Genomic DNA, 17,460 nt, shown 5'->3' with positions numbered 1-17,460 from the left:
AGGAAGAGAGAGAGAGAATGGGCGCGTCAGGGCCTCCAGCCACTGCAAACGAACTCCAGATGCGTGCGCCCCCTTGTGCATCTGGCTTGTGTGGGTCCTGGGGAATGGAGCCTCTGATGGGGTCCTTAGGCTTCACAGGCAAGCGCTTAACCACTAAGCCATCTCTCTGGCCCTCTCTTTTCTTTTTAAGCCCACTTGAGTTGGGTTTTTGTCCTTTGTGACCAGGAATCCCACAATAGGAACTTGGGAACCAGGGTCAAAGGCAGATTTGTCTTTCCCCATGCCACCCCCCCCACCAAGACCCTGGCCACAAGAGGACCCTGACATAGGGTGTACAGAACCCCAACCACACAAGATAGCCACCCCTCCCCTGGGAAAAGCCCGGGCAGTCATGACACCAACCAGGTAGACAAAAAGCAGAGGCACACGGAGATACGCTTCTGGGGTTTTATTCAAAAACAACAGCGGCGGAGGCGCCTTGGTTTCTCTATGCCCGGGCCGTGTGGGCCAGCAGGGACCAGCGCGTTCAGCAACTAGGAGGGAAATTCATTCACGCTGTAGAAACTGTACAGTGAGTGGCCGGGAGTGCTAGAGTCACAGCAGCGGAGCCAGGCCAGGGACTCCCTGGACAAGGTGGCCTCTGCCTCCTCTCCCAGGCCCCAGCTTGACCCTGGCTCTGCCAGGGACACTGATTATTGCACAAAGACAAAAAAAAAAAGGGATATGTGTATCCGGGCTAAACAGCGGCTTCTAAGACCCCCCCCCCCAAGCCCTTACACAGCACAGCAAAGGGGGCTGGAGGAGGCCCTGGGAACAGTGACCTGCGGGGGGGGGATTTGGGGAGACAGGCAGGCAGGCTGGTGCTGCTCCCGCTCTGACCTCCTCTGAGGGGCTGCCTGGGGGCAGAAGGCGGAGAACTGGACAGGAAGTGGCGAGGGCGGGTCCCATCTAGCTCCGGGGCCCCTCTCTGCACATGTTGTGGTACGTGCCAGCCTCTACGCCACGTAGCCTGGCAAACAAGCGGCTTTAGGGTATGGCACCTGGGTCCCCATCCTCCCCACAGCCAGGCCCATGTGGATCGGGGGAGTTTGTGCTTTGGTGATGGGCAGGCATGGGCTGAGGCCACAGTCACAGGCCACAGTGTTAAAAGACAGGCCATCTGGCCAATCCTTGTCCATTGGAGCTCATCCTAGCCAGTGACTCAGAACGTCCCTGCTCCCAGACACCCACAAGAGCAAGATCAAATGTCTGGGGCGGGCCTTTAGGACCCTCTGGAAGCCCACCCTGGGTAAGACCTCTACCTCTAGGTGCAGCTATTCCTTCTGTGTGCACACTCTTCTCCTCCTGGCCACGGTCTTTGCTCACGCCTGTCCCTCTGCCTAGAATACCTCCTCCAACACATCTGCTTGCTCTGGGATCACACGGTTCAGAATAAAGGTTACAGATGCCCGGAGGTTGTTCCTGCCCAGCCACGAAGAGCCAAGACACAGGGAGACTTTCAGCTGCAGTGTGTGCACACAGGGCCACTCTGAACAAGATGACAGATACTGGACCCAAAGGACTGGATGGCATGACCAGTGATCCCCGTGAAGCCGGAGGGGGACAGGCTGGCCCAGCCCTAACTGCCAAACTGGCCCACTCCCAACGAGGACCTCCAAGTCAGCCTTTCACAGCCCAGGCACACAGGTCTTCCATAGGCACCCTGGGCTCTTTGTTGCCTGGGCCTTGAAAGATGTCAGATGGCCACTTTATTTCACCAGGGCATTAGTGTCCCCAGGTAAAAAGTAGTCCTGACAACCCTTTCCCACCACTCAAACCCTAAAGAGAAAGGACACTGTGTGCAACGTCACCGTTGCTGTTTGCTTCTTCCTCATTTCACTACAGTACTGAACCCCTGGGCCCCTGGGCCAGCCGGGAAGACAGCAGCATTGTTAACACAGCCCACTTATCATCAGCCTGGCTACAAGCCAACAAAGTCGGGGTCTGGAAGCCCAAGGCAGTCCCTGGAAACTGATCACGCATCTCACATTCCTGCTCTTACCTGAAGACCACCAGTACCCGCACACCCACAGTCTTGTTCTCGAAACCCAGCCACCCTTCAGAGCTTAGCCTGGTCCTAAGAAATGGTCCTGTTAAGTTACAGGTTCAATGCCTTGTATTTTTTTTTCCCCAATAAATACTGAAATAAATTCAGATAAAATCACTGATCCTGAACTCATTTGGGAAGCACTAGTGTGGCATGACCTGCAGGTAAGGGACAATGAGACACACCCAGAGACGGGCAGAAAGGGAGTTGAAAGATGTGAGCATCCTGTGACTGGGGTGGGAAGGACCGACTCCAGGGCTTGCCGATGTGATCGGAGTCTATTAGACGGGCTGTACTCCAGACTCCCCTGGGGCAGGGACAGTGTTGCTTGGGATGAGTGACCACAATCCCCAGCGGTGACTGCAGCTCAGGCGTCCACATTAAGGGTAAAAGACAGTAAGTTCCATGCACCTGACTGCCCAGACCCAAGGGCACCTATGCGGGCCAGCTGGGACCACCAACCCTTTCACTAATCTTCTCTCTTGTGGTAGCTATTCCTGCTTGCGGCCCTCCTGGGGCAGAACCACCCACAACGTACGCACAGAGGTCAGGACTCCACCAGGCACCAGAGGTCCCTCTCCATCCTCGGAGCTGCCCTGTTGGCCACGCCTGCCCTAAGAGATACGACTACTCACCCCTGGTTTTCCTAAGGAGAACATCTAGCCGGTTAACTAAGAAAGTCTGTGTGCTCAGGGGTGTCTACAAAAGACCTCACAACAACAAGATAGTCGGAAGAACAAAACAGACACCCTGACACATGGGTGGTGCTAGGGGAAATCTTAGCAGCGTCTCTTCTTTAAAGGGGGGGAAGTGCACCCTGAATTTCCTCTCTGCTCTCAGGCCCACCTTCTGGACCCGGAGCTTTCTCTGGAAGTGCTCCCAACCCAGGGAGACACCTAGAACTGGAGGTGACAGCACCCCAGCAGAAACACCTGCCTGCCTAGGCCTCCATCCCAAACACGAGACAAGACCCCCGACTGGGCCCTGGCCTGCACCCCCAACTTTTAGCACTTTCTGGAAGTCATAAGCTCTCAGTAAAAAAAATAAATAAATATATATGTCTGTCTATATATATAATATTTATATGTATGTATATATCTGCATATATCTGCATATGCACTGGAAGGGCCAGTCCTGGCCGCGGCTGGGGGCCACATCTGAGCCTCGACCAAAGTAGATCCTCCTGCTCAGCGGCCTGATGCTGACCGGCCCCTGTGCCTCTCCCAGGTATGGACAAAGTATTGCTGTCTGCTCCCTGGCTCCTGAGGTAAAAGAAGGCAAGACGGGGCAGGCGGGTGGACGGCGGGTGGCAGGGTCCCCCCCCCCCCGTGGCCCCCTGCGGCCCCTCATCTCTTCCTCTTGCTTGCAGCATCGGTAGGCTCCAGCTCCCCGGGGGGTGGTTGGGGTTCAGGCGCTGAGGGGCCCAAGCCTGAGGCCAGCTGGGTCTGGCCCAGTGGGTCCTTGCTGCAGTCCGCCGCCCACGAGGGACTCCGGACCAGGCCATGGGCCGTGTCTGCGGCAGCACGGGAACGGCCAGGCCCAGTGGCCAGGCTGCTGGTGCTACTGAACTTCCTGGCTGGTGTGAAGCCAGGTGGCGGCGGGCAAAAGAGCGAGGTGAGGGACAGGCTACTGAGCGTCTCCGAGTGCTCGCTGCCCGCGCCGCCGCCGCCCGCGCCGCCGCGGCCCTCCTCATCTGAGGGGTCCATGGAGTCATGGTGGGTACAGCCTGGGCTGGTGGAGCCCCCACTGCTGTGGCTGCGCTGATGTGCCCGCAGCCCACGCAGGCTGAACAGGCCACGGCCCCGCAGGCTAAGACGGCGCCGGGTGGCTGGTGACAGGCCAGCATGAGGCCCCGGTGGGATGACCGGTGGCCCCAGGGCACGCCGAGGACTGTCACTCAGGGTCAGGCTGTCCTCCAGTGTGGTCTGCAGGCTGCCAGCCGAGCTGCTGGGGCTGGCATCCAGCGACGTGTCGCTCACGGTGGCCTGCGGGGAGGCAGGAAGGGATGAGGCAACCTGTATTGTCCCCCGGCCTGTTTGCTGGTCCCTGGTGACAGCCTGGCGATGGGACCAAGGACATCATCCTTCCTAGTCCCTCAGGAGCTCCCTTCCCAACAAATGTAGGATCCCACAGTGTCCCTTCTACCGCATCTGCACCTCTGCGGGGTTCTTGCGGCAGTGACCATAGAGGGTCCCCGCTCCCTCACCATTCTAGACAGCCAGAGTCATTCTTCCCCATCCCAAGTCATAGCCAGGCTGACCTCACAGAGGCCTCCCAGCCAGCCTTCACCCGTGCCTCCAGGGTCACTGTCTACCACTCCCTCCTACTCACAAGCTCCTCCAGGGACCCTGCCTCAGGCCCCGGATGCACCCACCCTCAGCTTAGAAAGGTCTCTCAGGCTCCTCCTGCTCTGCAGTCCCTACCTCGCCTCGCAGCCCTGCACCCCATTGTCCCAGATGCATTCTCAGGAACTGGGTTCCACCACAGCACCCACCCCCGTCCCCCGCGCACCTTGACACGCTTGTTCTAAACCCTGAGCCATCGCTCTGGGGGGCAGCACGTCTGTCACTTGATGTGGCACGCAGTCTGGCAGAGCTAGAGGTCATCCCTGCCCGAATGAATGAGCGGCCACAAGAGCCTGTCTCTACCATGACACGGGATCAGGCACGGCCCATCTCTGCCCACAAAGGGAGCCGTCAATCTGCTAGGACTGCTGCGCCCCGTTTTCCTGTGCTCAGGTGACACAGGGGCTGTGGCCCCAGCCAACCCAACCCAGAGAAGCCTGCAGCCGAGATCACTCATCGCTCAACGTACCCCTCTGCTCGTTTCTGGCAATCAGTCCCCTTCCATTCCCACCCGGGGCATCAAAGACACCATCCCCAACACCATGTAGCCCCAGTGTCCTCGTTCCCCTCCGCAAGCTAAAGCTCACTCCCCCATTAAGGTACTCTAGAACCTCCACTCTGACCCCGGGCACACCAGGAGCTGGCCTTGCCCATCTTCACGGCTGGTGTCACCTTCCGCTTCAGATTCCAGCATCCCCCTCCCCCAGTTTCCCCAACCACCCACCACCACACAGCTGTATCTTTGGTAGACCCCCACCCATCACCCCAGGTTCCAAAGACCCCACGGAGGAGCCCTGAAGGTGCAGGTACCTGGCGCAGGAGGGCGCAGTTGACACTTGGTGATCGCAGGGATGCCCAGGAGCCCTGCAGCGCGATCTTAGGGAGGGTACCCGCCTTCACGTCCGGCTCCTGCCCCTTTTGGCTGGCAGACACAGCAGGGTGGAAGAACTCAGTAGGCATGGGCAGAAGAGGGCTAGAGGCATCCGGGGAGAAGGGACTTGGGGGAGCTGTAGGGGAAGAAGAGGCAGAGCTGGGGACAGCCCTGGATGGTGGGCACAGTGTGCCAACTCTCAGCAGACTGGCAGTAAGAGGCTGCCTAACACTCGCTGTAAGACTGTGGGCAAGTCACTGCTCAGAGCCTCTGTTCTGCACTATAACAGCAAGAAATACTGTGACTCCCGGGGTGACAGACACCCTGAGCAAAGGCACCACTTTCAGAGCCACGCTTTCTTTCTGGGTGACCATGAGAAGTGTGTGGCAGCCGGTTCCCCTTTTCATCCCAGCACAAAGCTTCCCTTAGCCTAGGCTCCCGCCAGCCTTGTCTCATTTGGTTCATGGTCTTTTGTCATTATTCAATCAGGCTCCAGGCCTGACCTGGGGGTCTCTTCCTCTGGAAATGGGGACAGACATACCCCCCAGCGGAGAAAAGGCTATGGGAATAAGCCTCCTGGACCAGTACCATGCATACAGTAGGCACTCAATGACTAGAATTCATCACCCTTCAGTCCCCCACTACTCCATGGAGACTGATCAGGCCTTGGACCCTGTCAGACAGCAGGCATGTGAGGTCCCAGTCCTGGGCCAAGCCCTGCAGTGACTGGACAGAAGTTTCCAGATGATCGTGGTCTGCTCTACCGGGGACAAAAGAAGTAGACCAGGCTGGGGGTGCCTGAGGCTGCACAGGCATCTGAGTTCCAAGAACAGGGCCAGCAGTAGCCACCTCTGCCAGTGGACCCCTTTGCACCTCAGAGTGGGAAGGGAGTGTGGGGCCAGGGAGTGGGTGCCAGGATGCTGCACAGGTCATGTGTCCCAGGTGGGGTGCTGGTCCCCACTGCCATGTTATTGTGCAAATAACAGGTTAGAGGAGATGGGATTCCATTATAATGGCTCTGGGATCAGGAAATCTGGGGTCTTGGCACCTCAGCCACCATGCCCAGCAGAGGCCACTGACTCTAGGGTGGCTCCAAGGAGAAGCTGGTGGGCAGCAAAAAAGGTAGAAGAACTCAGCGGGCACAGGCAGGAGAGGGCTGGAGGCAACCAGGAGAAAGGGGTCCAGCTTCTGGGAGGACCCAGGACAGATGTCCTTAGAAGAATACTCGGGGTGAGCTCAAGGTTGTAAGAACCCTCTTCCTCTACCAGTGTTGGGAAACCAGATTCCTGTTTCCCTCCAAGAAGGAGCCCAAGTGGTCAGCAGGCCAGCTCAGTCCCCTGCCGCATGTCCATAGCCGTGACCCCAAATGCAAACTGCTCATCAAAGGATGTTGAAGGTAGAGCCAGAGGGATACTATCAGGACATTTTATCGAAGGGCCTTGACACTACCTGATTTCCTGCTATCTCAGATCAAAACGCCCCTCAAATTCTGCTGTACTTAAGCTCAACAATCCACAGCTTTCTTTCTGGGTAACCATGAGAAGTGTGTGGCAACCGGTTCCCCTTTTCATCCCAGCACGAAGCTGCCCTTAGCCTAGGCTCCCACCAGCCTTGTCTCATTGGTTCATGTTCTTTTGTCATTATTCAAGCAGGCCCGAGTCTCTTCTTGCCAGAGAGCTATCTGGCTCTTTCTAGACTAAATACAACGATCTGGACAAAAAGAAAGAGATGCTTAAGATGAGAGCTTGGGGAGCTGGCCGGATTGAGCCCCTCACCTTGGCTGCTCTCATGTTTCAGCCAGGACCGGACAGGGTTACGGGGGAGGGCCTCCATCTCGTGCAGCAGGCTCCCCGGGCCCGCCGAGATGGCCGCACTGGCAAAAGGGAAGAAGCAATCGCCCAGGTCTCCCACCTGCACGGGCTCGGGAGGCTCAGGTTCACCCTGCAGGGGAGGGAGGGAGATGGATCAGGAAGATGGAGGGGAGCAAAGGCAGGGCCCCACGGCTGCCTTCACAGTCCTGAACAGCCCTCCCATCCCCACCTGAGGGGCCCTTCCTCTCCCTTCCTCCACAAGGCCAATAATCACCACCTTTTAGTCCCCAGGAAGCCCTCCTGGACATCCCCAGGCAACTGTGGCTCCCTTGTTCCCTCCCCTCTTGCCACTGATGTCCCTGGCTCAGACCAAGACAGTGGCCACATCAAGGGTGATGAAGGACCAGAACATACCCTGAGGCAGCCCCTTCCCCTTGGCCCAGGCTGTTTCCACATCAATACGTGGAGAAAAGAATCCATCTTTCCTGAGCTATCTGGGGTCTCGTACATGGAGCTGGGGGCCTGGGCACTTCTCAGCCACTCAGCTCAGTAAGTTCTTCAAGATCCTGCCTCCTGTGAGGCATCTAGGCCACACTCCCACGCTGTGACTTGCCCTCTTAATCCCACACACAGTGGGGCCTCCATTAACCAGACTGTGCACTTCCTGAGCCCAACCTGGCCAGAGAAAAGTGGCCACCCTCTCGGGGCGCACAGAGACACAGCAGTGCAGGGCGCAGGGGGCCAATGGGGCTGCTCACCTTGCTGTCTTGGGGGCCAGGCGAGCAGGCTGTAGGGTCCTCAAGACTCAGGTCATCCCCCAGCAGGATGGACGAGGACTTGTCTGAGTTCAGGGAGAAGGCCTCAGTTTCAGCCAGCTGCACCTGCAGAGGGAGGTGGTGGCCTCGGGTCACCCTGGGGCTGGGATGGGGCAGCCTGGGCCTGGAGCGCTGAGCAACAGGGCTCTGAAAGGACATGGGGCACTGGTCAGACCGACCCATGGGCCTGCTGGGCATGGGTGGTGTGTCCACTTTGTGCGGGGCCCCAAGCACATCATGACGACACAGGGGCCACTCCTCATGGACACACCTTAGTGTCTGGGCCCAAGGGCAGGTAAGGCACAGGGAACTCTGAAACTCTGCGTGCCCCAGAACCAAGGGTGCCCTCAGAGCTGGGGTGAGCATGACTCCCTTGAGACCGGAGAAAGTGCGCGTCCCAGGCAAGGGGATCTGCGGGGCCTGAGACACTGGGGAATCTGCAGTGGCCTCAGTGCAGAGGAGTTGGGCAGCCGAGCCATTCAGCTCCTACAGAAGGCTCCTGGGGACAACCTCACAGCCACCTGAGGCTGGAGCAGCGTGGAACGAACCCAAGAGTCCATGCAGGTTGCCTGAGCCTACCAGAGACAGACCCAGTGGATAACCTGAGCAGGATGGGGGCTGAGTCTCAAGGAATAGCCCAGGGCAGGACCCTCTGGACAAGGCTCTGGGGCACTTGGTGGGATCAATGACCACAGCAGAAGAGCAGGCACACAGAGCTCCCGCAGGCAGCAGCAAACCACAGGAAGGTGAGCCGCTCCTTCTGACTGTACAACATGGTGCTCACAGAGCTGCACCTTGCAGATAGACAAGCGAGCCAAGACCGGGTCAGACCATCTGTCTCGACCAGTGGGGTCACCGTGCCCCTGGGGCTTCCCCCATACCTCAGCTGCTGCCCCGCCCCACGCCAGCCTCTCCCAGTCTGCCAGTACCTCTTGTTTGTCATGGTGACACTTGTCACAACCAGCAGGCGAGGCATAGTGGTGGAAGATGGAGCCAGACAGATTATCAATGATGGTCAGCTCCCCCTCCAACGAGTCCTTGATGATTAAAGAGACGCTGTCCAGCCACAGGGTCTCCTAGGCGGACGGGGTGGGGTGGGGACAGGTGGGATTATCGGCTGGCTCCCGGGACTTCAGGGGTGGGCAGGGCAGAGCTGCCCGCCTGTTCTCTGTGCCTGTGGTCTGGCACCTAGCCCCTCATCATAGTGTCACCCTGTCTTGGAGTTAAGCGTGGTGAGACACCCCCCTCCCTCCCACCCACCCACCCACCCACCCACCCGAAAGACAGATGGCATTTTCAAGCTCCACGGCTTCCACCCTCTGCACCCCCATTGACCTCTGGGCCCTACCTACCCACCTGGGCTGGAGAGTAGCCGTGCTGGCAGAGGCGGCCTTCGGCGTCGCCCCCACCGCCTGACCCCCCCGGCCCGTGGCCTGGGACCCCCGGGGAGCCAGTAGGCCGCCGCGGGACAGGGGCAGGGACAGGGCCGGGCCCGGGGCCCAGGCCGTGGGCCATCTCCAGCTCGATCTCGGCGTCCATCTCGGCGTCCTCCTGCGCCTCTTTGTTGCTGTCGTCCAGGTGCTTCATGAGCACGGCCACCACCACGTTGATGAGCACGAACTGAGCGGTGAGCACGAAGCTCACGAAGTAGAGCGGCGACACGAACTGCAGACTGCTCAGGCAGCTGCGCTCGTCGTGGGTGCAGTCCCGCAGCGTGTCCTGCCGCGGGGCGAGCCGTGAGCACCGCCGCCCGCCGCCAGCACCCAGAGGCTGCCAGGGCACCAGGGCCTCGGGAACCCACGGTGCTGCCACGCAATCCCCTCCCCCCCCCCCGCGCCCCGAGGCTTTCTGGCTGATGGTGCCTTCAGCCAAGTCCCCAGGACTCCCACAGGACCACAGTCAGGCCTGAGGAGCGGCATGGGGTTCTGGACATTGGGGTGGGGTGGGGAGCTGTTCCTGTTTTTCTACTTTTCAGGAGCACCCGAACCCCAGGCCAAGAAGGCCCTGTCTGGCTCGGCTGCCTCTTCACCTTGCGGGGCTGGGGGTTCCCAGGAGAACCCAGGTCTTCTCTGGGGCCCCGAGGTCCCTCTTCTCTGTGCACCAGGGCACTGTGTGTGTAGTGGGGGCTGAGGCCCGGGGACTCCAACCACCAGATTTACCTCCCCCATCCCAGATGGTCCACAAGTACCTTCATGATCCCATTCCAGTTGTCGCCCGTGGAGACCTGGAAGAGCGTGAGGAAGGCCATGCCGAAGTTCTCAAAGGTGGCATGGCGGCTCATGCCTTCACACGGGTTCTCATCGTTGCACACTGAGAGGGGAGGGGAGGGAAGGGGAGGGGAGGTCAGCCTGTCCCACCCACAGGGTCCCCGCTGTGTGGTGCACTCTGAGCTAGCGCCTCTTGGCTTCCTCTCAGACCCCCGACCCACCGCTGCGACCCTCAGAGGCTCATGTGGTCTATGCCCAGCTCACGGTGGGACAAAGCGAGGCTCTAGAAGAAGACACACAAGCTAGGCCTCTCAGACTGGGGGTCTCTTCCACCCAATGACTGGCTCCTGCAGGAGGGTGAGGCCCACGCTTTGGGGTACCTCACTTTCTGGAGTTGATCCTGCTCAGGGCTGAGCTAGGCATGGTCTGCCTTCGTTCACGTCCCAGCAGTGTCTCTGCTTGCTGGGCAGCACTGCCTTGGGACAGGCAGCAGCCAGAAGCAGGGAGGGAAGCTCCGCAGGAGACCAGGCGGTTGGATCCAACCCCCCCCCCCAACGCCCGCACACACAAGGAGCGCACTATTGGCTTCAGAAACCCCTCTCCAACTAGTATGGGCTGTGCATGACTGAGGCTGCCCACTCCCACTCAGAGGTCCCGCTGCATCTCCCCAGCACATTGTCCCATGTGGCAGGCTTCGACCAGGCAGTGGCTCACCCAGCTTCCCGAAGAGCTCCACGCCCAGAGCAGCGTAGATAAAGAAGAGAAGCATGAAGAGGAGGCCCAGGTTGCCCACCTGTGGGGAGAGGCAGGGCGTGCTGAGGGCAAGGGGCCTGGGGATACGTGAGAAGGGGCGTTCTGGGGGGTGACAAGAGGTGGGGGGGACCCTGAGCCAGGAGGATACAGGACATGGGGTGTCCTGGAAAGATTTGGGAAGAGGGGCTCCGGGCCTGGGGAGAATGGAGAAGAAGGGTAGAGCTAAGGGCAGCTGGGAGCCAGGCCAGGCCAGTCGTGTCATTTCACCAGGCTGCGCCCATGTCTGCCGCCCCCTCATGAGCTCCTGAAGGGCCAGGCTGGCGTAGCATGGGGTGCCGAATGAAGATCTGACGTTTGCAAAGGCTGGGCTGTGAACCACCCAGTTCTGAGCACCTCACACTCCGCTCGGGTACCCCAAGATCCCCATTTCTCAAATAAAGAGCATCCAGGGCTGGAGAGATAGATGGCTTAGCGGTTAAGGTGCTTGCCTGCCAAGCCTAAGGACCTGGGTTTGATTCCCCAGGACCCATGTAAGCCAGATGCACCATGTGGTACATGCATCTGGAATCCGTTGACAGTGGCTAGAGGCCCTAGTGTGCCCATATTCTCTCTCTCTCTCTCTCTCTCTCTCTCAAATAAATAAATAAAAAGGAAGAAGAAAAAGAGCATAAAGTCACCTGCCCAGGGACCCAGCTGCTAAGTGACGGGACAGCAGACGGGCCCTGGGATCTGTCACACCACGGCTACTCCGCACACACTGTGTGCTCCCACGGGTTCCACGGGGGAGGTGGGGGGGCGCCTCTCAGCACCAAGGCCACCTCTTCCTTAAAGGTTGCCTGGATCACTCTGGGCGGACAGAATGCAGTCGGACTGTGAGTGTGCACAGTGTATGCCTGTCACTGTCCCCTGCTGTCCTGGGAAGTCCTTGCGGGCAGGGACATGGCTGGATGGAGTCAGATCCGCTCCCACAGACCAGCCTGGGGCCGACCAGAGCAGGCATGAACGCAGCAGTCATGCAACCCGTGAGCCCAGGAGCCTCTTACAAATGCAGCCACCCCCACCCCATGGTTCCCAAGGGACAGAGCACCCCAGATTCCAAACCCAGTTCAAATCCATCCACCTGCCGGGTAAGATACGGCTCAGAGGCGTTCCTGCTCTAGAAAACGAAACCCTGCCTGACCTTCTGACGGCTCCTGGGAGCAGAGCTGGAAGGCACTTGTGATAATCGCTGAAAAGCAAACCCTGTTAATCACAGACTCGGCACCAGAGGGGGGGCTTCCTTCCCAGCTGCTCCGCACTGCGGTGTCTGGCTAATTAATAATGTCCCACTCATTAAGGAAACAAGTACTTAGTGGGCACCACGAGGTGAAGTGTGCTTCCCTGATAGGTGAGGAGGACCAGGCCTGGTGGAGGCTGGCAGAACTCAGCTTCCAGCCCGGCTCAGGCCCGGCTTGCAGCGTTTCTTCCCACCTCCCTCATCAACCTCCTTCCTCTACCTTCAGCCCCTCGGGGCCTGAGAGCCCCAGGAGCCTCCTGGCCTTCCCCCAGCCTCCGGCCTCTGCTCTAGTCCAGTCTCCTCACAGAAGGTGACCTTGTCCGGACCCCTGGAGCACCCAGTGCCCACAGGACAACGCTCGAGTTTACTGTCCCAGCACTGAAGGCCTGCTGTGACCTGACTCCCAAGTCCCCGTCCGGTCTCAACTAACAACTTCCCGACTCCAATCACACGGAGACGGATGGTGGTGCTCCTGCCTGTATCACCCCTCCACTCTCTGACCTGGGTGATCAGTGCCTTTTGTGTGGGTCACCTCCTCTGAGAAGGGTTCCCTGATGACTCCTTGAACGGGGTGGAGCAGAGTCAAGTGGGAGGGGCAGAAGTTTCCTTTTCTTAGCACTTGACATAGAGCTGAGGAAATGTCCAATGTCTGTGCGTCAGTATGGGGGTGGCAGCTGACAGGACTTGAGGGGCAGGCCCATCCCCCATGGCCACATGGCCCTCAGTACTCATTGTTCAACAAGGCGCTGACGTCATTGTCATCACCATCACATGCCTTGCTTGAGCTTGGGGCCTCCTCCACATCTCCACGTACCCTCTGCCAGCTCAGCCCTGGCCTACAGAGCCTTGACAGGATGCTCAGAGGTCAGACCTAAGAGGCGGGGGCAGGGTGTTGCAGGGAGGCTGGGTCCCTACCATTAACCATGACCTCCCCAACCGTCATCCCCACCCACAGAAGACTCTGCTAAGGCACCTCCTTAAGTCGAGTCCTGTTAAGCGCTCTATGTGCTCTAACTACCTGAAACTTCAAAACACCCCTTTGAAATACTGATGTCACCCCCACTTTACAGGTGAGGATGAACAGACGACACATCACATACCTGACCCCCCCTTTGATCCTAGGCTGGGAGGCTCAACTAAGAGCCCCAGCCCACCCCTGTGTGCGGCCCCTATGGCAGCCCAGCATCACCCCATCTCCCACGTATGCATTAGGGGGACCACATCTCTCGGGGAATCAGCCTACTTTCTGTGCAGACCCAAGGACAGCCATATCATTTGCCCTCTGGGACTGGCCTCTTGGGAAGCTCTCACCAAAGGGCAGCATGGAACAGACTGGCGTCCTTGGCCAAGGCCCCCAGAGAGAACTGGCTTGGCCTCCACCTCCCCTGGCTGTTAATCTTTACCCTCCTCTCTGGTGTGCACTTTCTATGTCTTTGATTTCAAGATGCCTAAAGTCCCTTACAACAGAGTCATCACGGGTAAGTGGGTGTGCGTGAAGGTCCCCGGAGAAGGCCGGCACTCAGCATGGGACTAGGGTGGGAAAAACAAAGGTGGCAGAAATACCATGAGAACTAAAAATGCCTCTTCTACGCCAGAGCCCAGCACCCTCCACTGACTAGAGACATTTCTAACTGCTCAGGGTCTTCCATCCAAGTTGTAGCTTCAGTAATGCCCCTCCCAGGAGGTTACATAGAAAGCTCACCATCCAACACGGCCCTGCCTCGCACTGAGCTGCCCTTCCAAATCCAGCTCAAGTGACCCCTTTGCCTTTCCCAGAGAGTGACCTGTCCCTCCTTTCTCCACAAAGTATACCACAGATCTCTCCCCATAAACCCTGAGGTGTCTCATCTAACCATAAATCTAGGGGCACCGTATGGGTTCTCAGAGCAGACACAGGGTGGGCGCTGGCGGCCATGTGGTGAGGTCTGGAAGAGATGTTAGGACCCTGCCTCAAACTTCTTCCCCAGGGATTGGTTTCTACCCTGGCTTCTGGCAAGTCTGAGGAGAGCAGAAGTTGGGGGTCAGCATCCCCTGGGGCCCGGCCCGACATGAGAACCCACAGACCAGACTCCAAAAACGAGGGCGCGCTTACCTGGGGCAGAGCCTGAACTACTGTGTCCAGCAGGGCCCGCATTCCTGTGGCCATCTTCAGCAGTTTCAGCACTGTGGGTGACACCCAGGCCAGCCCTCAGTCCCGGCCGCGAGGACATGTGCACACACAGGTGTGTGAAGATGGGAAAAGAGGTGACACGGGGAGGAGTGTGCAAGCAGAGTCTCCTCTTGGGCACCATGCGAAAACATGGCTGCTGTTGCAGGGTTAGGGTACGTGTGCAAAATACACCCTACAGTGTAGATGTGGGTGCAGAAAAGTCCAAGGGATCGAGGACACACACAGTGAGGGGGAGGGACAAAAAGCGAGTGAACGGATATGTTCTTAACTGTGATGAGGCACAGACAACCCACACGAAAGGACATATCCCTTCCCATGCTCTCTGGCTAAAGAAGGCCCTGGTGTTGCTTGCAGAGTCTCTGCACACCCCCTCCATCCACGGAATAGGCCAACGTGCGGGAGATGGGCACGAAAGCCTGGGCAGCACTGTGGCAGGGAAGTTTTGAAAGACATGTGTCGGGCACTGCCAGGCACAGGCTGGAGCCTTTAGGAGATGGGCCTGAGCTTCCAGGCACAGCTAAGGACCCCCTGGGCTACAGGAGGCCACTCCCTCTCCAAGCCTAGCTTGGACTTAGGCTTTGCTCATAGCCCTGTGACCTTTGGCCAGTTGCCTAGGAAACTCCTTATATGGTATCAGCCAGCAGCCTTCACAGAGACCATCCATCTACGACCCTTTTCCTGCCACTATGTAGATCACCTGACTCCCTACATGCTGGAATGAACATTCCTAGATAAGCAATCTTTGAACCCACCAATCTCCTTAACACCCTCTTTTCTCTCTCTCTCTCTCTCTCTCTCTCTCTGTCTGTCTCAACTGTTTATAAACCCATTTCCCTACTGAATAAACCAAGCTACTCCCTAAAGTCATCTCACGGGTGTATTTCCCGTCATGCTTACGGCCTCTCAAGACCCTGCTCGGCAAGTTGCCTGAATGTCTCCAGGGAACCATGGCCCCAGGGATCCAGGGACCCACAAACATGTAGGAATAACTTTAAGGTAAGAGGGTGGGTTCAGGGGAGAAAAGGGAACATTGAAAGACACACTGAGGACTGTGTGTCTTGGCCACAGCACCGGATAAATGCTAGGAAACATGTGGAACTTGGCTGGAGAGTTTGACTCACAACCTAAGTCTGGGTCACACAGATCGTAATGTGATGAGGAAGTGGGGTCCAAGCATGTGAGAAACGGCAAGGCTTTGGACACAAAAGCATGATACCCGTGAGCTCCTTCTGGCTCCTGCTCAGTAGAGAACCCCTCCTGCCCACACACCCTCTCACTCCACTATAGCATGCTCTCCCTAAGTCATGAGGGGTCCTTCCTGCCCCTCTTTGTCCCCATCCTGCCCCTTCCCCTCCTCTCACCCCATTTCCCTCACCCCGGGCAATTCGCAGCACTCTCATGATGCGGATGATGGTGGGGTTGATGGGCAGGGCCGCGTTGATCTCAATCTCCTCCAGTGTGATGCCCATGACTGACAGCAGCACAATGGCCAAGTCCAGCTGGTTCCACCTGCCCAGCGGTACAGATGAGGCGGGGTGGGAATCGAAGGAGGAGTACACCTGATTCGGGCAGCCTCGCAGTGTTTCACCCGCCTGTGGAGCCCACTGGGCCATGTGGCTACTCTCTCTAACAGCCTCTGTGATGCCACTAGGTCTGGTCCCCTTTTGTACTCCTTAAGCAAGGGACTGGCCAGGCTGAAGAAATATCTCAGGCCCTCTTTAAGGGAAGAGGCATGGGTTCCAACTTCCAAATCTCAATCCTAAGCTATCTCCTCCCTTGTGGATGGTATCTGGCCAGTCTGTCAACCTCTCTGAGCCTCACTGGCTCCCTGTGAAAAGGAAGGAAGACCATGCTCTGTCTTCAGGGTATGAATGACCCATGGGGGATGAGCTAAGATGGCCTAGTGGGATGCCCTGTCCCTATCCCATGAGACCTAGTCACTTCCTGTCCAGGGAGTTATGTAGCAGCCAGGAGGCTCTGGCCATCAATGGGAAGGTGCTTCCTGGTTCTTCCAAGCTGCTCCAAGGGTCAAGACTGCTTCCTCAGCCCCATGCCCTAGCCTGGTCCAGCCACTCACCGGTCCTTGAAGAAACGCCTCAGGCCAAATGCCACCAACTTCATCACAGCCTCCAGCACAAAGACGGTGGTGAACAAGTAGTTGCAGTACTTGAGGGCTGTCTCCAGGGACTACACGGGCAAGGAGAAGCATGGCTCAGGCCCACAAGCTGCCTTACACCCTCCCTACAGCCAAAGAGACTCTGCCTTTTAAGGGGGCAAGTCTAGCCCATTCACGTTTAGTGTAATGCTTTATTCCTTGTTGTTTATGTTAAGTCCCTTTTTATTCCTGATGTTTTAATGAGTGCAAGTGTCTTTATATTACTATACTCTTGGGATGTCCCAGCGGCTCCTCTGTGGAAGCAGTATGGAGTGGTGGTTAAGGATTCCCAAACCAGACTGCATAGATCTGAATCCTGGCTTAGCACTTACTCCCTACTCATTCCATGATCTTGGGGAAAGTGCCTGACCTCTGGCAGTTAGTTTCTTCATCAGAAAATAATATCTCCTGTCTCAAAAAGTTGCTGTGAAAAAATAAGTAAGCTACTAATTCAGTGCTGGGCACAGGAAAAAATAATAATTGATAACTGTGAACTATAATTCCACATCTTCATGTTTATTTGGAAATTCTGCAGTTGCCATTCCTTTGGCCCATGGTTCCCTTCTCCTTTCCTTAATTCACAATAGTCCTCCCTAACAACCAAAATAAGATGCCAGATTTTCACCCAGAGATTCTGCTCCCATCTTTCCTGCCAAGTCCAGTAAGCAGCAGCTTTTATTTTTATTTTTTATTTTTTATAAATTTTATTTTCTTCTGGCTCTCAAAATGTGCATTTAGTATTTTTATTTATTTATTTATTTATTTATTTATTTATTTATTTATTTAAGAGTGACAGACACAGAGAGAAAGACAGATAGAGGGAGAGAGAGAGAGAGAATGGGCGCGCCAGGGCTTCCAGCCTCTGCAAACGAACTCCAGACGCATGCGCCCCCTTGTGCATCTGGCTAACATGGGACCTGGGGAACCGAGCCTCGAACCGGGGTCCTAGGCTTCATAGGCAAGCGCTTAAC

At 57.3% G+C, this 17,460-nt stretch overlaps 1 protein-coding gene across 1 annotated transcript in view; it reads right to left on the bottom strand.

Annotated features, from left to right (window-relative positions):
* Positions 1–433: 433 nt before the first annotated feature.
* The window catches only part of Cacna1i (calcium voltage-gated channel subunit alpha1 I), a 132,641-nt gene continuing 115,614 nt past the window's right edge, over positions 434–17,460 (bottom strand). Inside the window, exons 27-37 of the mRNA XM_045152580.1 lie at positions 16,412–16,521; positions 15,710–15,843; positions 14,257–14,327; positions 10,850–10,928; positions 10,117–10,238; positions 9,285–9,647; positions 8,858–9,004; positions 7,872–7,994; positions 7,078–7,243; positions 5,242–5,438; positions 434–4,071 (exon numbers count right to left, since the gene is read on the bottom strand). Coding sequence (XP_045008515.1) covers positions 3,433–4,071; positions 5,242–5,438; positions 7,078–7,243; positions 7,872–7,994; positions 8,858–9,004; positions 9,285–9,647; positions 10,117–10,238; positions 10,850–10,928; positions 14,257–14,327; positions 15,710–15,843; positions 16,412–16,521 — 2,151 coding nt within the window. The 3' untranslated portion in view covers positions 434–3,432. The remainder of the gene's footprint in view (positions 4,072–5,241; positions 5,439–7,077; positions 7,244–7,871; positions 7,995–8,857; positions 9,005–9,284; positions 9,648–10,116; positions 10,239–10,849; positions 10,929–14,256; positions 14,328–15,709; positions 15,844–16,411; positions 16,522–17,460) is intronic.

The sequence above is a fragment of the Jaculus jaculus genome, chromosome 6 (assembly GCF_020740685.1).
Source record: "Jaculus jaculus isolate mJacJac1 chromosome 6, mJacJac1.mat.Y.cur, whole genome shotgun sequence".
Lineage (NCBI taxonomy): Eukaryota > Metazoa > Chordata > Mammalia > Rodentia > Dipodidae > Jaculus > Jaculus jaculus.
This window is presented reverse-complemented; position numbering and strand designations above follow the sequence as displayed.